The sequence below is a fragment of the Larimichthys crocea genome, chromosome XI (assembly GCF_000972845.2).
Source record: "Larimichthys crocea isolate SSNF chromosome XI, L_crocea_2.0, whole genome shotgun sequence".
In the NCBI taxonomy this organism is placed as follows: Eukaryota; Metazoa; Chordata; class Actinopteri; family Sciaenidae; genus Larimichthys; species Larimichthys crocea.
In genome coordinates, this window is record NC_040021.1 from 21,232,960 (window position 1) to 21,254,763 (window position 21,804).

Genomic DNA, 21,804 nt, shown 5'->3' on the forward strand with positions numbered 1-21,804 from the left:
AAACTTTTGGTTTGAGTGAACTTTTTCTTTGTAACAGTATTTCTAAACCACGATATTGCTACTTTCACTTAAGTAAAGGATCTGGATGCTTCGTTTACCTCAACTTATAAGAAGGCATAAAGAAAGTACTGACCACTGTGACGTGGTTGCAGCTGTAAAAGTACAGTAAAGACTGAGCACATAACCAGAATATGAAATAGAGCATCATAAACTAAGCAAGCTTTGTTTGTTTGTTTGTTTGTTTTTTACTTCCAGGGAGATCCGACCAGAGGAAAGGACACTCCTGCTCTTTGCATTTTCTAATGGCTTCACTGCAAATTGAAATGCCTCAACTTAAGTCACGACACACGTTGGGTCAAGGTCAGGCAGAGGAAGGTTTCTGGAGGGCAGTTAAATTGACTGTAAATGCATTTAACTCTGGAATAGACTCCTCACCCTCTCTGTCATCAGCAAACAGAGCAATCAACTGTTTCTCATCTACTTTTTATAAGTTCCCTTTATTTTAGGTTAGCAAACTAACACAGGGCGGGTATTTGCATAGCAGCAAAACTGATGTAATGATCCTTGTAGACTTTGAGCTCTGCTACAGGCAGTTGTGTCAATAGGTAGGTCTGAGCATTTTTTTAACAGGTTAATATAAATGATTTTAGGAAAACAAAGGGGCTACTTATGCAGGTTGTTCTTCATTTAGTGAAAAAAATATTTACTCAAAGAATTTGGAATTGTGAATGGTGAAACAAGTCGTTTATTATTGTGTTACCCACTCTTCAAAACTACTTCTAGATCAGCATATTAACAGTTTTTTTCTAACGTTTGGAAACTTGGAAAATTTATAACGTAGTATGTAAATCCTGTGGCCTTCATAGGTCGGATTCCAACCCTTGGTTTCCGCAGCAAGGACCGACCCTTTGCACATGGGGTGGCCGCTCCATCAACCGAGCCAAACACTGCCCCTGCTCTATATGATCTTTCATTGTTACACACTATTCTTCTTCACTTTACTGGTTAGGTGAGAATATTGACGACTACCACTTTTATATCTCGAATGCTCACTAATCTGTACAAAAACTGTGTAAGTTTAAAAAGACTAACCGAGGTGGAAGTAAGGCAATGTGCACTCCTGGTTTAAGGTAGGTAGTTACCTCTGTAAGGGAAGTACCTCTGCTGTTGCATTTACGATATTTTGAAAAACTCTCTTAAACAATACGTTTAACAATACAGGTGTATATCAGGCCACATGAAGAGCCAGTCTGTGAGCATAAGCAGCATTAAAGTAGCGTTTTATACAGGTTCATCTCAGTCAACATTTTGTGACCATATTAGTACATCTGACTGTAATGTCCTGCTTTGCTGATGCATAAGCATGGCTGGAATACATTAGGCCATGCAAATCACCAAATAGCAAACAGAACAAGTAAAACAAACATGATGATGTTTATATGACAGGTTATACAGTCAGTATGTTGTTACTGGCAATGCTAAGTAGAATAATAATAATGTAGTGGAGAATGTATTTAAGTGTGTTGTACTGTGTTTCAGGTCCCACACATTTTGACTAACGTGTAGAATTGATGTGTATGTCCAAAATCTATTTACTTAATACATTTTTATTATTTATTTTTTACTTGCCACTAACCACTGTAACAGAGCTGTTACTGATCAAAGAATTAAAGGCATGGTAGTGTTACAGGTAGATAAACCTATTTAGAGATAGTGCTAAAGATTGTGCCACATTAGCATGTTTAGTAAAGCAGGAACTGACATAAAAGTGTTTTAAAACAGGTTTAATTTTTTTATTTAAGTTTTCATTTCATTTGTAGAACTGGTACATATGCTGTATTACAAATTCAAGACAAATACAAAAAATATTGTAGTTGCAAAATGCATCAAACACCACATTTATGGCAGAACAAAATGAAGACACAAAAAACACACACACAAATAAAACATCAAATGTGTAAAGTGCAGAGAACCTGAAGCTTTCTTTTATAACTATTCTAAACTCTAAACTATACAAAACTATATAAAAGACCTATGTTCAGTTTTATGTCACACAGTACTACTGCACAAAGTACACCTAAATATTAAATGGTATGTGTTCAGGGGCTCTTCAGGGTTTTGTGCGGTGGAGTAGAAACTGTTATATATATATATATATATATCTTTCCAAGTAACTCTGGGTATATTCTATTCTATTTGACTGATAGCTCTGCCCAAGTCAATTTGTCATTGTGATGCCACCCACTGAGTAAACAAGCTTACTGATCTGTGTAAGACAGCCTAGCCTTGTCTAACTGATTTGATTGGCAAAGTAAACCAAAACTAGAACCATTTTGCATCTACTTGCTATCTGCACTATCACTAAATATACTGTATGTGACTTCCTGGAGACAAAAACACATACAAATGCTGCATCAGTCGCACAGGACATCAGATATAATCTCTCTCTATATATTCTCTTTGTGTGGTATGCGTATTAAGCATGTACATACACGTACAACTCTTTTTGTTTGTACTAATATACTAATGTACTAAAAATGGATAAAAGCAATGACTACAGTGAAATTAATACTATACATCCAACATTATGCAGTATAATAAATATTTTTGCGGTGTGTATTACATAATGCTGTTGTGAGCAGTGCCTTGATGAAATAAACAAAGCATTAAGCACTCATATTTTGAAAGTTTTGTCTTCCCACCCTGGCTCTTCATGACTGTTACATCATCTTTCAAATCGAACCTTCATACATTATAGCTGCAATGGAGAAAGAAATTTGTGAAACAGCTGGGGTGATCATTCCGACTGACTGGTGCTGTCACAAGATCATCATGTGTTGGAAAAGGAGTGAGCTTCACCGGAGCCGCTAGATGATATATTGTAACCATCTGAAAGAAAGCAGCAGAACAAAGATTCAGTACGATATGACAAAATGACAACTGAGAAGGGCTACAGCCATGCTAGCTGCTCTGTAATGCTGTGCTCTGGCATAGCAATGCTTTGAGCTGAATGGTTGGATCGGCATGCTGGCATGCTTACCGTCATGGTGTTAACATGCTGATGGCTATGCTGCATTCACACAATGTTGGCATTATTGTTGTATTGTATAAGATGGGAACCCCACATAAAGTATAAATGTTGGATAGAGCCTTAGACAAACAGGATGGGGGTGAGAGGGAGAATGCCATGCAGCAGAGGTGCCCCACTTTTGTAGATTTCTAACTAAAGTATTACAAGTCAGATTCTAAACCGGATTGTGATGCTAGGTGAAATACGCTACAGATGGCGAAGTGCCATTGAGGAATATCTACACAAAATTGCATGGTAGTCTATTAAATATTTGTTGATATGTTTTAATCTAAACCAAAGCAGTGTATCAACCAACGACCTGAGATAAGCCACCAGCACAGCACACTAGCATTTAGAAGTTAAGCCTTCAAGCTAAGTGATACCTCTTCTTTCTCTTCTCCAGTTTCGGAAAAAGCCCAATCCACTTGTTGATGAGTTTCCGGCACTGGTGCTCTAAAACGAGAATAAAACAAAAATGTGAATTGACACAACATTTGAATATCCTAACAAAAAGAATAACACGACTAAAAACAAGTTCTTACCCTCGTCCCACTTGAAATTTGTGACTTTGCTGCTATTTCTGACCGCACCTGAAAAGTGAAAAAATGAAAAAGTTAAGACACTGCTATAAAACTCCAATGGATAGCCTAGTTTTTTTTTAAATTAAGTGTGTCAGTGTTTCATTATTCATTTTCTCTGGAGATACATCCCAAATTAATATATTACAGGTAGCAATAGCAATGCAGTATTAGAGAAATATATGTGGAATTTCCCTTTAATTAATTGAGCAGCTGATTCATATGTGGAACATGAGACATACATACCTTTTTGTCCAACAGCGTTCCAAACACTAATATGAAGAAACCCTTCAAAGAAAAACACAGAGTAGCATCAGCTAAGAGGACTTCAGTGATAGAAGGCACTCACTATTAGGAATAGTGATCTTTTCAGGTAACACAATATACAGTAAGATATATAATTAGAATTATTAACTGTATTTCTACCTGGAGTGAATTGAAGAATGCAAATGCAATATGGATTCCTTCGTTGGTTGGGTCGGTCATGGTTCCGACTCCAAGGCTCCAAGTTAATCCAAAAAACGGTGTGAGGACAGCCAAACTCCTGGCAATAACCACAAGAACGTGCCTCTCAGCTGCTTGCGCAGCATCTCCCACTGCCCTTCTCCTCAACATCTTGTATATCACCACAAGCAGGATTATAAGGTTTATCAGCACAATTAACAGTGCAGGGATTACAAATGCCAGTAGAGCTTTGGACTTTTCCCAGTTGAGCCAGCAAACTCCAATTCCTCGGATGTATGCTTTTGATGGTGCAGTTACAGCTATAGTTATGATGGCTATGATGAGAGGTGCCCCGTAGCCTAGTGAGAATCCAATAGCCAACATAGCTTTTTTAGACAAACCCCCATCGAAGACACTGACTGTGCGGTAGATCAACAGCAGAGCTGAGGCTAACATCCAGAAAAAGAGGGCAAGGTAGAAAAAATGTATAAAAAATGTAGCTGCAGAACATGCTGATACATTTTCGTCCTCCGCATTCGAAATGGCCGCCCCAATAATAAACCAAATGTTTGCAATCAGGAGAGACACAGCGATGTTAACAATTGAAACATGACGCAAGTAAGATGTGTTGTTTCTCCTTATTTTTTTCCATATGACACCTTCAATAATGAGGCATATGACCAATGAAGCCATGGATATGCCAACTCCAAAGTAGGTTATAATATCCAAGTTCACAGAATTTGGAACGTAGGGTGACATCAGAATAGAGAACGAGGTCAGGTGGTTGCAGATGCATACAACGGTTTCATTTACATGGAATTCCAACTCACACCCCTCGTCATCCCATCCCCCCTGACCCTCAAAGAGGCTGAAGTTCCAGAAAACACACTGAGGGTTCTGCAGAGTATCGTTCAAAATATCGAATGTGAACGAAACATTATTGATAGTGGCATTGGACTGAACAAGTAGCACTCTTCCATTGATATCAAAGATGCCTGAATTTTTTTTGTCTCTTGCAGGGAGCACATTGTCCAATGAGGCAAAAACCATCAAAGTAATTCCCAGATTTTTTTCTCCAGACTCAGGCTCTGGTATGTCTATCTCGACTGAAGAAAAATCAAGATTGAAAGGTTCTGTGAATGTAGTTTTGTTCAAGAGTATAGACTCAGTGTCAATCACAAAAGAGTCGTCGCTAAGGCGAGTTGTTATAGTCTCAAGAGACTGCAATAATGATGAGCTGACACTTTTTGACACATTTCTGGAGCTGCTGACGCTTCTTGTTTCTGAGATTTCGTTGTTTTGGTTGTTTAGAGTGTTCCATGAATCCTTTGCTCCATCTGTAGTGAGCACTCCTGCAGTTAATAGGATATTCTAAATTGAAAAGAAAGAAGATTAAATCATGTGTAATGTAATGTGTATTGGACGTGAGAACCTTGGAGTAATCCACATACCTTCATCAGAGTTCTGTTTATTTGGATACCCGATGCTGCTGCGCTGGCTACATTGATAAGTATACTAACGATGGCATTGATGTTGGCAGGAGAATCAACCACTTCTGTTATGAAGTTTCTAGTGACGTTGCTGAGTTGGTCCAAGAATTCTGGCAGTGAATTGTTATTTAAAAACTGAAAAAAAAAAAAAAAAAACATTAGAATTACACAGTATCTCAAGGATCAAACTAAAGCTAAAATGTGTAGGATCTTATTTACCAATAGGATCATTATTATTATGATAGCATGACATTTTGTTAAAAAATAAAACAAAAAAAACAAATACATTATTATGAGGATGAATATAGTGCCAGCAACTGGAGTTATGGTGAGTTTCTATAATGACCAATCATTTGAGCGCCTCTTTATTTGAAAGTTGATTAAATGGAGCAGAAGAGATGCTAAGGCATTTCTTTAAATGAAAAAGTGAATCTACAAAAAGTACAGACAAGTCCTACCACATTTCTCTAATATTATTATTAGCCATATCCTGAGCCAATCCAAACAATTGGTACACTGGCTTTAAATGATAAATCTTAAAAAATAAACCTGATAAAACTGATTCTTTCTTCAGTATATGCTACGTTTTATCCATGTCAGCCTTCACAAGTGACAGTGCTGCCACAGACTACAGAATCAGCCAGTAACATTAGTTAATTACACGGTACTGTTTGTCTGTAGCCTCTAAACCAGTGGTTCTCAATCTAGGTCTTGGGACCACCCATCTCTCGATGCAATCATCTGGTGTCAGTAATAGCTAAATAGGAAATAAATTGCTGATAAATAGCTGGATTACAAGGTCACCTCAGACTGATCGAGAAGCTCCTGAACTGGTGCTAGAACACAGTTGTCTTGTCGATCTTGCCATTCACCATCCCTACAAACTGCTGTCTTATTTCCCACTTTGTCTTGGTCACAGGGAGCAAAACCAACGTCATCCTCAAATCCATTACCAAATTCTGTATCATCGACACATGCAAACTCTAGAGAGAAAGAAGAGTATTTTTTTTAATGACAGGACAAAATATCTTAAGCTAAATTGTGTAACATGCTCTAATGGTAGATTGATACTTACCCTCGGTGCTAAACCCCAGTGTTATGACTTTTTTAAATTCCGGATTATTTTTCTCTTGACAAGTGATCTCATGTTCTCCATTTTCACAGACCTCGATTGAAAACTCATCAGTAATTGAATTACCGGGGCCTAAACATACAAAAAAATAATCACACTCAACTTGGACAGTATCAGTATCAGCATCACTCATTGAAAATACTGTTTAATAATATCTCAAATATTTGTTTGCATTAGCCTTTTGGTAAGATTTTTATTTTAACTTTACCTGCATCCCTGCCTATAAATGTGACCTCATAGGGGCTGTTGATGAAGCAACTTAGTTTCACGACCTTTTCGGTGTTACAATCAACCGTTTTTCTGATTGGTGACACTTGGATCACTGGTATCGTTTTGACAGTGAATGTGCCTGATGTCTGTCTGAAAACTGATCCAGAACTTCTGCTTTTCAGCTGACATTTATAAATTCCTGAAAATAGAGAATATCAGATATCACCAATTAACATCAAATCAATGTGAAACCAATAAAAACAAAAGTATGTGGGAAAACCTCCCACAATCATATTTACAAAATATAAAATTGCTTTAATTTTTCCTCTCTTTTTTTGCCATGGAATACATGTCCTGTAAATCTGTTAATCATATTCCTGTGTTCTCTTAACTGTAAAAAGGATGACTAAATGTGATTTCAGTTTGTTTTTGGGAAAGAGTCTAAATACAAACAATAGAATAATAATCATATAATAGAATAATATATAGTGAACACTATGGCATGTCTATTAATGGATTTTCCCCCATTATACAGAACGGAATGTCAACAGGCTTGAGAGGTTCTGTCATTAGGAAAATATTTTCTCTTTCTCTACTGTGATTCATTTCAACCTACCTAAAAATCTTCATGGAAAAAAAACCTATACTATATATGTATACTTTAGATATACACCAATACATACTGCACTTCACAATACTTCACTCTAGCTGTGTGAAATAAAACCATGTCTAGATCTCTAAACATTTTTGATCAAATTGCATGACCATGACCCGATATTTGGCTAAACAATGCTGACCGTGTAGGTGTTGGTTTTGCATTCTAAATGTGTATGCTTTGGAAATTTCTCCTGAGCCAGAAGTAAAAATAATTTATTGATTGCATTATACTGGATCTATTCCTTACCATTATCTGTGTTAAAAACTCTTGGCATGGTTAATATTGCTGCTCCATCTTGTGTTGAAAACTCGTGTTGGGTATCTTTGTTTATTATCTCATCGTTACGTTTCCACACAGTGTCCCAATCGGTACCAAAAATCTCTGGTGGAGGACCACACGTCACTTTCACTCTTTTCCCAACAAATTCTTCAGGTGGTTCAAACTTCAGCTTTGTTGGGCCTTAAAAAACAGACACAAATGACAGACAATTATTGTATAATCACCAAATGTCAAAAATCACAAAAAAAAAAGTCTGTCAAAACATTTTAAAAAATGTGTCTTACTATCAATGATCATAGCGTATATTTTTGACAGCTGTGTAAATATCCCATCCTTTACTGCTTCAATTTCCGTTTCTTGAAAAGAGCTTGCACTTATGGTATATCCAGCGATGGTGCTTCCACTCCTGTAACACAGAATTGAATACATAATGAAAATATAATCACAAGCATCTATAATGTGTTAATGTGTGGTCACTTGTTTTGCCCTTATTACCATCATTTACAGTTCAGTTCAGTCAGTGTTGATCTTCAGCTCTGGAGATAACTTTGGTTAATAATTCTCAATTTGCTCTATGTGTTGCAGGATTTAAACACTTTTTGTTTTCTGAAGCATCTTGTAAATACATTCTATGTTGGTCCTTCTTCTATCATAGGTACTGAAAGCTTCAAACAGCCAACTGATGTGGATGTAAGTAAACAAGCAACGCCAGGCCAGAGCCAAAATAAGACTTCACACATTTTAATATGGTGCCATATTTGACTGTAGTCATATTTAACTTAGATGCTTATAAGGCCACCATTGGCAAGGCCAGTTTCAGATTAGCCAAAGTACACAGCAGCCAACTGGATCAACACTGTGGAGTGGAGCTTTCAGGTAAATGCTAACATCAAGCTAACCATGATCCCAACATGTTCCTAATGATAATGCTACCATTCTGATGGTAAGCAGTACAATCTTAACATGTGCTAATTAATGCTAAACAAACAAAAACAAAAAACAGGGGGGTGCTGATTGGAATGTCATTAGCTACTTGATATTAAACCTAAATATTTTGGCTAATTTAAATTATTGCCAGAAAATGGTGTTAGAAAAAGATTTAATGGAATTTGCTACCATTCTTTTATGTAAGTCTTACATTTGATTATCAAATATAAAAATGTAATTACACTAGCACTATGCTAATATAGGATGCTACAGAGTTGAAAAAGAGTATATCATCTCCATAACGGTATTAAGAAGGAGAGTGAAATGCAAAAGAAAGATTTTACTTACCGGAACCCATTTAACTTAACACTTTTGAAACCTTTGATGTTCTTCGCACATTGTTCTTGAATCTGTTTGAAACAATAATTTTGCCCGCTTATGTTACTGCTTCATGATCAGAATCAAACTCATGCAACAAAACTAACATTTTAACTTACAGCTTTCTTGGTGTTTATGTAAACCGTGTTCTCTGGGTTATTGAATGACGACTTAAATTCCATATCCATGCCAAACTCCAAGGTCCTTTCTACAACAGAAACACTTGGTTTTGCAAAGAAATTAACTTAATTCGTTACAAAACACTTAATTGATACATTTTATGATTGTTACCTTCTGTTGGTGGAGTTGTAGATGTCGTAGTTGTTGATGTCGTAGTTGTTGAAGTCGGAGTTGTTGGTGTCGGGGTTGTTGAAGTCGTAGTTGTTGATGTCGTAGTTGTTGATGTCGTAGTTGTTGAAGTCGGAGTTGTTGGTGTCGGGGTTGTTGAAGTCGTAGTTGTTGATGTCGGAGTTGTTGGTGTCGGAGTTGTTGATGTTGGAGTTGTTGAAGTCGCAGTTGTTGGTGTCGGAGTTGTTGGTGTCGGAGTTGTTGATGTTGTAGTTGTTGAAGTCGGAGTTGTTAATGTCGTAGTTGTTAATGTCGTAGTTGTTGATGTCGTAGTTGTTAAAGTCGGAGTTGTTGAAGTCGGAGTTGTTGAACTCGCAGTTGTTGGTGTCAGAGTTGTTGATGTCGTAGTTGTTGAAGTCGGAGTTGTTAATGTCGTAGTTGTTAATGTTGTAGTTGTTGATGTCGGAGTTGTTGATAGAGTTGTTGATGTCACTGTAAAAAAAATTTTTTTTAGAATAACTATTTTTTAGAGTAGTAAGTACCTTCGACTAGCCTATGGAAAACAGACAGCTTTATCCATGTAAAACAAAACAAAATGTTTCTCTTACCGGAAGGTGTTGGACGACATGGAGTAATTTCTGTTGAGCAACATTGAAGGATAAATTATTACACCAAACAATAACTTGAACTATAATCAACGTCATCATTACTTTAGATGTGACTATATATGCTGGGGCAAAAAAGTGGCCCGGGAATTTAGTACCTGACTGGCCCACTTGGGTCGGGGCAAGAGATGATGGTGGCAGATGCTGTCAGTGTTGGCTAATGCCACTGAGCGCTGTCTGGCCCTAGTCCATACACAATACTGATGTTTTTACAGCCAAAATAGCCAAATAGGTTGTGCTAAAATTTAGCAAGCTAGACAAATATTTTTATCAAATTACAGCCCCCCACCTGACTAGCATCCCCCTCCCGGTCACCCAGACCCGTCTCTCTCTCTCTCTCTCTCTCTCTCTCTCTCTCTCTCTGTCATTCACTCACTCAAACACACCATACTTAAGAACTAAAGTACTGTAGGGGGTCTATGGGTACTCCCCCAGAATTTTTTTTAATTTTTAACACATATAAATGCACAAGACATAAAGCGACAATGTATATTATCAAGTTGATACTATGCTGACTTGTAATCCCATTCTGTGCTCCATATGCCTGCTTCTGCACGATGTTTCTTCCTACAGTAAAGCTTTCTCACATTTTATATAGAAAATGTTTTCTGGTTTTACCTCTGATGTCCTCTGCTGCTCTGCATCAACTCTGTGATTTACAGTTTCCTGATGGACAGTGAAGTAAACTGCTGCAAACTATAGCTGCTGTTACCTAAGACTATTTCAATTAATTAGCCAAGTGCCTCTCTAGAAATAATGAGGTGAAGAGACAGAAGAGGATGTTTGAATAAGGAATGGAAGGAATATTGATGAATAAAGCACCAACATCACCATCACTTTAGATGTGACTCTACTGTATGGTTAAGAAATAACGAAAGAAAACCATGTTTATGTCAACAGGACAGTCAGGCAGATATAGAAGATATTCATTCCTTTTTTGCCCAAAGCTTTTATTGAAACAGACACACAAAAGCAATGCTTACTTGTGATTGGTTCACAGAACTCTCCGTCAGTAGGAAGTCCATTGATGCACCCACAGGTTTGTCCAGTGACATTGTTGCATGCATTGATACACTTGTTACATGACCAAGCATAGTTCTCCTCACAGTGACACTGCAGTGATCCATTGTTTGGATAGCATCCTTTTGAATAATAATTTAAAAAAAAACTCAAGACATAGTACACAAATCATACAGTATTTGATAAAAGTGCATTAAATCTGTCAAATATACAAGCAAAAGTTCTTACCTGTAGTGAAATTTACATCTATTACTTTTAAAGTCTCAGTGACGGTGTAGGGCAGCGGGAAAAGATTCAGACCATCTCTGAATAGAGTAATGAAATTTGGCATACGTAGGACTGGAACACGCAAGACAAGGACTATATCAATGTCCACCGTGCCTGTGAAGGAGAATAGGTAAATGTCCATCACAGAAGTCTATCATCATCATATACCTTACAGATATCAAGTGGTGTAAGAAAAAAAAAAGATATATAGTTGGTCTATATCTCAACATTTAAATCTCTGTGGAGAAAACTAAATAAAAATGTTTATTTTTAAAGTCTAGATGATTATTTACAATATGAACTTAAAAGAAATCTTACAGGATAAGGTCATTGTGAAGACCCGAACAAAAGATATATTCACACAGCCTTGTCCTGCATTAGAAAACTACACAGTGGAAATAACCAAATAGCTCATAGAACAATGAGAAGAAAACACTGATTTCATCCAAACACAAAAAAAGCTAAGGATTTATCATTGTTCAAAAGAAGAAGAAGAAAAAAAAAACAATACAGAGAGTTAAGTTAAAAAGTTCAAGAAAACCCATCTGGCTAAAACCAATATTCACAGGAATTATCAGGAATCTGCTCAAAATTTATCACAAACACAAGCTTCCTGCAATTATTTTGTTCACTATTTGGGTTACCTGTACGATTTATCACTTGTTTTGTACTGTTATTGTGTAAACATTTACTATAATGTAAAACATTCATAAAATATGTAACTTAATCATGGGTCATCTGGGTTCAACATGGCGGAATCTGTCGAAGAAGACCTGTCTGTAGATATGTATAAGAGGCTCATTCTAAGTGACAAAAACATAACACTTATTTTCAGGTGATTATACACTAATGAAAACATATTTGTTCATATTATATTCCATTTCTTCCATATTTTGTAAACATGACTTCTAAGTTTTGCACACTGGAGCTTTAAGGAAGAGGTTGGGAACCACTCATTAAAGAACAATATTTACACTTTTTACTAAGTGCAGTCATTATCATATAAGTTATGTTGTTCTAAATGTTGCACACACGTACAATTTATTAAACTGCTTCGGTAGCCTTTTTTCCTGAACTGAAATTTTACAAAGTTTAATGAAGTTGTTTGTTAGAAAAGTTGTATAGCTACAACAGATAAGTTATTATTTTCTACTGCAACTAAAGAATCTATTCAACTTCATCCATGTAAAGCGAAACACTTTTTTTTTCTTATAACAAGAAGTGGCCCTGAGGACGTGAAGCAGAACAGTTGTAATCTTTATAAATCAACACTTTTTTCTATGTGCAATCATCAAGATATTAATTATGTTGATTTAACTGTTGCTCATATGCACTATTGATCCAACTTTATAGGTAAACTCTAAGCTTGAACTGGATTGAGCACTCATACATGTTTGCTGTATGACATATGGATTTCCATACATCTAAATAAGCCATATAGCTACAACACATTACAAGAGTTATGCCATGTTCCTGATTTTTTACTGTTAGTGTAAATATTTAGAAAAACATACACGCAGACCACCATTCTCTACATTTTGAAGTGTCATACCATTTGCTGGTATTGTGGTTGGAGATGTTGGAGTTGTTGATGTTGGAGTTGTTGATGTTGGTGTTGTTGATGCTGGTGTTGTTGATGTTGGTGTTGTTGATGCTGGTGTTGTTGATGCTGTTGTTGTTGATGTCGGTGTTGTTGATGTTGGTGTTGTTGAGATTGGCGTTGTTGATGTCTGTGTTGTTGATGTTGGAGTTGTAGATGTTGGTGTTGTTGATGGTGGAGTTGTAGATGTTGGTGTTGTTGATGCTGGTGTTGTTGATGTTGTTGATGTCGGTGTTGTTGATGCTGGTGTTGTTGATGTCGGTGTTGTTGATGTTGGCGTTATTGAGATTGGCGTTGTTGATGTCGGTGTTGTTGATGTTGGAGTTGTAGATGTTGGTGTTGTTGATGGTGGAGTTGTAGATGTTGGTGTTGTTGATGGTGGAGTTGTAGATGTAACTAAAAAAATAATAAAAAAATCTGCAACACTTAGTATTAATAAGTGCTTGTTTAAAGCATTCCATTGTTTTCCAACAGAGCCTTCAAATAGCTTACTTCAGATGGAGAACTGTATCCATATGTAAAACAAACCAAAATGTTTCCCTTACCATTAGGTGGGGTTGGACATTGAGTGATAGCTGTGGAGCAACATTTTAGAAGGAATTATTACACTACATTTTTCCGCTTCAGGAAAACAAAATCACTTCAACTATAATCAACATCACCATCACTTTACATGTGACTCTACTGTATGGTTAAGAAATAATGAAAGAAAACCATGTTTATGTCAACAGGACAGTCAGGCAGATATAGAAGATATTCATCCCTTTTTTGCCCAAAGCTTTTATTGAAACAGACATGCAAAAGCAATGCTTACTTGTGATTGGTTCACAGAACTCTTCGTCAGTAGGAAGTCCATTGATGCACCCACAGGTTTGTCCAGTGACATTGTTGCACGCATTGATACACTTGTTACATGACCAAGCAAAGTTCTCCTCACAGTGACACTGCAGGGTTCCATTGGTTGGATAGCATCCTTTTAAATAAATAATAATAATTAAAAAAACCTCAAGACATAGTACACAAATCATACAGTATTTGACAAAACTGCATTAAAAATCGATCAAATATACAAGCAAAAGTTCTTACCTGTGGTGAAATTTACATCTATTACTTTTAAAGTCTCAGTGACGGTGTAGGGCAGTGGGAAAAGATTCAGACGTTCTCTGAATAGAGTAATGAAATTTGGCATACTGAGGACTGGAACACGCAGGTCAAGGACTATATCAATGTCCACCGTGCCTGTGAAGGAGAATAGGTAAATGTCCATCACAGAAGTCTATCATCATCATATAGAACAATAATCACAACACTTTTTACTATGTGCAGTCACACAAATAATGCTCTAAATGTTGCACATGTACACCATTTATCAAACTGCTTAGGTAGATTTTCTTAACTGTCACTCTCTATATTTCATGAGTCGTACCATTTGGTGGTGTAGGTGATGGTGTTGGCTCTGTAAAAATGAAAAAAATAAATAAATCAGTAACACTTTTAGTATCATGCCTTTTTATATTTTAAATGTCTGTTACAATATATGTAACATTTTCTACTACACACTAAAGCATCTATTCTACTTCTACATGCAAAACACAATCTTTCTTATAACAAGAAGTGGCTCTGAGGACATGAAGCAGAACAGTTGTAATCTTTGTAATGAACACTTTTTACTAGGTGCAGTCATCATGCCAGTGCAGCATTTGTCAATGATTGTCTTAAGATTAAAAGCTTACAAGGTGTATAAAAGCTGTATGAGCTCAGAGTCATATATACTATAATATACTTTGTACATTTCCAAAAAATGTAAAATGCTTTTCTGCAGCAGATACACAGTGTTATACACTGCCACTGTAAAGTGGAATGGAACCAGATTTTAATTGCAAAGAAAAGAGTCTATTGTATTCATCTGTGCAAAGCAAAAATGCATTTTTCTCATACCAAGTGGTGGAGGTGGAACTGTTGTAATCTTTTCATTCACTGTGGTAGCATGTAACAAGGAAACCTGGTTGAGCTATTGTCTGTCTGCATTCACTGAAACAATTATCTGATTAAAGCTGACTTCCATTGAAAAAGTGTTTACTTTCCTGACACAGGTTCTTGCTATAAAACTAAAACTATAAGGCATTTGCCCAACATAGTTAAACGTCAACAAATATAGCATTCAGGTAAGGGGTTTGATGCATACAGAGCACCATCTACTGGTCAAAATAGACAATTGGCCTGAAATCTAAAATTGATGGAAGACTATCAACATTTACACACACACACACACACACACACACACACACACACACACACACACACACACACACACACACACACACACACACACACGTATATACACAGCAGTTTGATCTTCAGCTGACTTGCTAAAGCAGACATTTAAATCTAAATCTATTAAAGTTTCTAACTGTTTTAAACACTAACGGATTGATGTGTAAAAAATATTTGATGTCATTTGTCCAGCTACAACAAGGCATGATATGAAGACAAGGCATGGCAAGTTTCTTTCTGAAATGTAGTAAAATGTATGTAAAAAAAAATCATATAGTTATGTGCTTTAAATTGTATTTTATGTAAAGTACAGATGTAATAGTGGAAGACTTACTATGAAGACAAAATGGGCTCTGTCATTGTTTCATTATTACATATAATAATATTGGATTATTATCATTGGTGGATTAAAATGTAATAAATTCTGGTTGGCTGAAGTAGAGCCAATTTTACTCATCTTATATATACTTTTGGGTGGTTTAAAAGATGCTGCAGTGCATTGTATTTTACATGCTCAGCACAGTTTTCCACTGAAATGTTGTGAAGTAAACTAACAAAGCAGAATAAATAAAAGTACTTCAAATTTGTCCTTGAGTAAATTTTCCACCACTGATACTGATACTGAACAACATTTTCCCAGATGATACACATCTCAGTGTGTGCTGGCATTATGTACTGAGTGAGGATGTGGGCGTGCTGGGCAAACCTGTTTGACTGGTGTTTAACTGGCAGAACTGGCCATTTACTGGAAGGGCATTGATGCATCCACAAGTGTCACCAATGATGGTATCACAGGCTCCGTAGTTAGTGCAGCTGTTATATGACCAAGCATAACTCTGCTCACATGTGCACTGGTATCCAGAAATATCTGATGCACACACTATAGAGACAGCAAAGAGACAATGTCAACATGTGTACTGGTAGTGTTAATATATATTTCACTCTGGCAACAAATAAAAGGTGTATCTACACTACTCAGGGAAGGTGGTGTTATTACCTGTTGTGGTGTTAATGCTGGTAACTTCAACAGTGTTGTTGAACACTAAAGTAAAGTTCAGCGTTCTTAAAAATGCTTGAAAACCATCCAGGTCTGAGATGTTTATAACAGCTTGGAGTACATAATCAAAAGAATTTAAAGTAGCTGGGAAGACACGAAACAATATCCTTGGTGAGTTCATACTTAAGACAAAACATTTTACTCTGATCAGCACACAGACATGGAAATGGTGAACAGTATCACTAACACTGACAGTTGATATTCTGTTGATACTATTGAAATGTGACTCACTGGCTCTTCTCTCTCTGGCATGAACGTGTGATGCTTTTGAACCCATGAATTCCTAGGAAATCCATTTGATTACAATCCATGTGATTAGTTCACTTATACAGTTTGTCTACATACAGTAACAACTGTAACTAAACACAATGTAAGGACATACACAAGGCTTACACATACACAAGTATATGCATACACAAAACTAAATTAGAATAAGTATTGATCAATCATATTACAATGTATTTTGTATGTATTTGTTGATGTAGCTAAATCACACCAGTATTTCGTGGTATGGTAACCTAACCTAACCTAATTATAACCTTGAGTGTTGCTATTACTTATTAATTCTTACCTCAAAGAAAACATTCAGAGACTGAGTGTATCCCTGATTCTCCAGACTGTAGTATATAACCAGAAGAACAACCAGGTATCCTGCCTTATTTAATGCCATCCCGACTAGAAAGAGAGTACAAAGTAACACAAATTAGATCAATCCAACAACCAATCCATTGATTAGAAAACTTGGTGAAACTTTATAAGGAGTACACACTATTAAGCATTAGTTAAGCATTAATATATACTGAATTCATCATTTATAATGCATTATTACGTAGTTTATAATCACAGTTACAAATGTTTTACTCATCATTGATGAGCAGAGTAGTTAGGGATTATATGGTTTATAATCACAGTAATAAATGTTTTACTCTTCTGTACTAATGGTTAGTGAGTGTGTTAATAGATGTTTTATAAAAACTCACAAATTCCATTTCCAATGGACCTATAAACAGTTATTAATGCAGGAATTCATGAATTCAGGCAGTTCCAAAGCACTTACGACTCGTTAATCAAGTATTATGTGTGAGCATATCTAAAGTGGGAACTATCTATGCCTTATAAAGCATTTATGAATGAGATTTGAAGGCTGGCAATGGCTCAAGACTCACAAAAGTTTCAGTTATCATAAAAGACCAAAAAAACACAACACAAAGAGATATTGAACATATTGCATTGATATTTATTGCAACTTCCCAATTATTGTAACTGTACAGCTGTTCTGTTGATGTAAAAAGATGAACAAAGCTGAATAAAAACTTGCCAACGCCAACAGTTTCTGTATCAAAAAATAAAGTCATAAAATATTTCAGTGTCATAATTTAACGTAATTCTAAATCCTGTCTTCAAGAAAAGTCTCCGGAACGGCTCCGATACGTTTAAATTTTTATTCAGCTCACAGTCTCCCCGCGGCGTCACCGGCAGCCCTCCGCAACACATACGCAGAGCTTCTATTGTTCACGGACGCCGGAGCACTGTACATAAATTCAGCACAGAGCAAATTGTGCGGGGAAGGAAATCAGCTACAAAATAAAACCCTGGTTGATTTTCAAAATAAAATACTCTGTGTTCACCACGGATCGAGTTTCATTACAAGAACACGTCATAATGGGCGGGGCCGACCTGAAGTCAACAGGTCAGGGGTTTTCAGGTGTCTTCTGACCCCGTCGACCCCATGGATGAGGAGAAGTTGATTCTGGAGGTCCAAAATCAGCCTATGACACCTCACATCCTTTTTTATAAGGACACCAACAAAAAAGATGCGGCGTGGAATGCCATTGCAAGAGTCAAAGAGACTACAGCTGGCAATATCGCGTGAATTTGCGAGATCTCGTGCGGATTATGTGTGAGCAGAGCTGCTCCTGAGCCGTTCCGCATGCAGTGTATTTTCAGGGTCAGTCCTTGCTGTGGTAGCCCAGGGTTCGAATCCGACTTGTGGCTCTTTCCCGTATGTGTGATGCCCACTAAATGTTATCACATCTGTGGTAGTAGCCAGTACCTGTAACACATGCCATTCCCCATCTCTCTCTGTCCACACATTCCTGTCACTCTTCAGCTGTCTCTGTCAAATAAAAGCTTGAAAAGGCCAAAAAAAAAATCTTTAAAAAGAAAACAAAAGAAACATGCTTTATAAATGATGAATTCAGTATTAACTAATCCATAACTACTGTGCTTATCAATGATGAGTAAAACATTTGGAACTGTGTTTATAAACAAAATACTAATGAGTATTCATGCATTATAAATGATGATTTCAGTATATATTAATGCTTAACCAACAGTGTGTACTCATTAAAACTTTTATGCATGCAATAATACCACATGTTGTTTTTACAGTTTTGCCTTGTGTCTTAAAGAATCACACTGTGAAGGTTAATTCATGAGCTTTAGAGGTGATGGTTGGTACTTTTGGACAGAGCCAGGAGAGTTGAGAGTTGAGATTTGAATGGCTTTTTAAAACCACATTAACTTTCTTATTTGTTTACATCCAATTGTCACACCCAAATTAGCTTCCTCTCAAACTTTGTAGGGTGGGTGACGAGCTGTAAAAGCTGTAGTTTTCAAGCCAAACAAGATGATTGACCAATGACTAACCAATGACGAAAAATCAATGACTAACCCTAGTCACAAATTTTCTTATATTACTGTTAAGCGGTACAAATGTGATGTGAGTAAATGTAGGTAAATCATATAAAACATTTGAGGCTAGAAATACGCAATGCAGTGATAAAATGTTGATTCATATTTGATCAGCACTGCCCAGTTTTACAGTTGGTTTTGAGTCGCATACCGTGTCTATTTTACGGTAAAAGAACCACAATTTACAAAATGAACATCATGCTGTATGAAAGAACACTTGACTAGCGACTGAGACCATAAACTCATTAGGAAACTGTTGTAATAAACTGAGGTAATACACAAAGTGAGAAGTAGACTCATGTCTCGTTCAAATGCCGTACAAAAAAACACTTCTATGCTGGCTTCACATCACAGACCAGGAAGTGTTGTCTAGTAATTATGTACTGCCACTTGTGTCTGTGAAGAAGTGGCAGTTTTAAATGACGTTTTTAAATCAAACCTCCATGGTGGTAGATTTGACTTCAGATGTCTGTAAACATGGATGATTTTAACTATTTAACAAGCCCCGATAGTCAGACAGTGACCTACTGACAAGAGCAACACAGTTTTGATTCAATCAGTTTTCCAGACTTTGGTTGATATTTTTTTAAGCTCAACGATCATATCAGATCTTCATGACTGGTGGCGTGACACAGAGAAAGATGGATCAAAAGCAGTTAAATGTAAATGAAAATGAGAAACTTATAGTCATAATAGTCACATCACTTGATTTCCTTATCTACTCAACTAATGTCTGTATGCAAGTGGGTGAGTCTGCTTTGAATGAGTCAGAAAAACTGGTTTAGTCATGCTTCAATCATTTTACCTCATTATAAGGAGAATGGCTTCATAACTTCCTGGCTAGACCACTGTTGTTCACTTTTTCTTACTTGTTAATGATCAGAGTCTCATATTCCGAAATGAAACATATTTCTTATTACAATTGAATTCTATACTCAAATCAATTGCACAAAATTGTTCTCCTTTTATTTAGAACTGTGCAGTTTTTTTTTTTTTTTTTGTAATAAAAATGTACCACAGGTTCTGGAGTTTCTGAAGAGGCCCTTGGACTCTTTGGCCCAACATTTGTGTCATTACAATTCTTTTGGGAAACACTTTTTAAGATTTAGAAGAAATTAAAGATTTAAAGTGACTGATGATGTCCTTTTGAGAAACAGCTCATCATATTATGTTAGAATGGTTGATTCTATTTTAAAATCTCTTAAACGACTTAATGACTTTCATCGTTTGTACCTTCTTCCCCAACCCTACTTATTGCCCCCTCATATGTTGTGTATATCTATTTTTATAACACATAAAACTGAATTTTTACTATTTACTACACTATTACTACTTGATTACTTTATTTACAATTTTTCATTTATGCGTCTACCTATCAGCAGTTAACTGCTCAAAAATGTGAATACTTATGCCACATCAAGGTTTCTGTTTTTGTGAATTTTTTCATTGTTCTTTTTTTCTCCTATGATGTTCAACCAAGTGTCTGTTTTTATAAATGTTTCTGTGTTTTATGAGCATCCTCACACAACTAACTTTGCTAGTTTAGTAAATTTGCATAATTTTACAGGATGGTCAAAGAGTAAATTATCTAAATTAATAAAAAAATTTGGCTAAGAATGCCACTTTTTAGGACCATCGAAAGTCCATTGCTACTCACTACTACTACTAATTTAGACCCTGTCGGACAATTGGCCCAGGAATGAGGAATGATTAAAATATGAATTTATAGCTTCAGATTTATGTTCTTCAGCCATTATTGGTTTACTGGCCTCAGGCTGCAGGCATTTCCCCTGAAATGATTTTTTTCACTGGTCCTAAAAAGCTAATACGTCACACAGGTTTCTATTAATAGCTGACCTTAAATGCCTATTAGAAAGGTGGATACATTTGATGCCACACTTATTATTTATCACAACATAATGGGGGAAATTGTTTTTTAATCAAAAAAAAAAAAAACAAGCAATGAATTTTCTTCTTTGCATCTGTATAAATGAAATATAAAACTCAATATGTTTATTATTTCTTTCTTTCTTTCTTTATTTCTTTCTATCTTCAATAATTTCATGCTTTCATCTCTTTGGTAAAATGGGTTAAACGTTCTTTGACATGAGTAATGGCTGACCTAGCTACAGTATCAATGCTTTCTTTATAGTATGTAGGGATACTCCTGTACAGCTTGACTGAAAGCACAGTAAAAACAAAACTGAAAAAATAAAAACAGTAAATACATAAACACATACGCAACTCAAAAGACATAACAACCTATAAAGAACATATAAGACAACATGAAGGTTTTAAATGTTTTTTTGATTACCTCTCACTGTCTTCTGGCTTCCAAAAAGTGCTATTGTCGGAAGGGAACGATCATCTTATCTCTCAGGATTTTAGACAAGTAATGACACTTGCAAGCCATCGCTCGACTTCCTGGTCTGTCTGACTCATATGCCTCAAAGCAAGTTTAGCAAGTTATGTGACTTAAGCTAAGCACGGATATTGGTCACACCATGAGTGTGAGGATTTTTTACAGACTTGAGGTGGTAGACAGGTGGTCGTGGTGAGACTGATTGGTTTTTAGAAAATTCTATTTTTGTATATTCACACAGTGCTCATCATGTTTTAGCAAAAATTTTTCACACCCAACATAAAATGGGCAGGTCCACCAAATCTGCATTCACATGCTTATGTAATGTGTCTAATCTAATGTGTCTAAGTATGTTTTTTTCTTTCTGAAAAAATTGACATTGACATTGACATTCAATTTCCTTTCAGTGTT

General features: G+C 36.2%; 1 protein-coding gene across 2 annotated transcripts; it reads right to left on the reverse strand.

Annotated features, from left to right (window-relative positions):
• Nucleotides 1-1,793: 1,793 nt before the first annotated feature.
• On the reverse strand, nucleotides 1,794-21,448 carry LOC104939911 (adhesion G protein-coupled receptor F5-like). 2 transcript variants are annotated; one of them, XM_027283836.1, is made up of 27 exons: nucleotides 21,346-21,448; nucleotides 16,909-17,012; nucleotides 16,569-16,620; nucleotides 16,278-16,421; nucleotides 15,987-16,160; nucleotides 14,433-14,462; nucleotides 14,093-14,245; nucleotides 13,821-13,979; nucleotides 13,552-13,581; nucleotides 11,368-11,520; nucleotides 11,103-11,261; nucleotides 10,063-10,092; nucleotides 9,556-9,946; nucleotides 9,458-9,480; nucleotides 9,286-9,374; nucleotides 9,137-9,198; nucleotides 8,146-8,267; nucleotides 7,829-8,041; nucleotides 6,923-7,123; nucleotides 6,658-6,786; nucleotides 6,387-6,565; nucleotides 5,544-5,717; nucleotides 4,075-5,463; nucleotides 3,895-3,936; nucleotides 3,613-3,660; nucleotides 3,454-3,523; nucleotides 1,794-2,889 (listed from the first exon to the last, which is right to left on the reverse strand). In XM_027283836.1, exons 2-27 carry the CDS (start codon nucleotides 17,005-17,007, stop codon nucleotides 2,831-2,833), a joined length of 4,374 nt encoding a protein of 1,457 aa, XP_027139637.1. In that variant the 5' UTR covers nucleotides 17,008-17,012; nucleotides 21,346-21,448; the 3' UTR covers nucleotides 1,794-2,830. The 2 variants fall into 2 exon arrangements, with proteins under 2 accessions (XP_027139637.1, XP_027139636.1); XM_027283835.1 differs by having other exon boundaries at nucleotides 9,458-9,946.
• Between the last annotated feature and the right edge of the window lie 356 nt (nucleotides 21,449-21,804).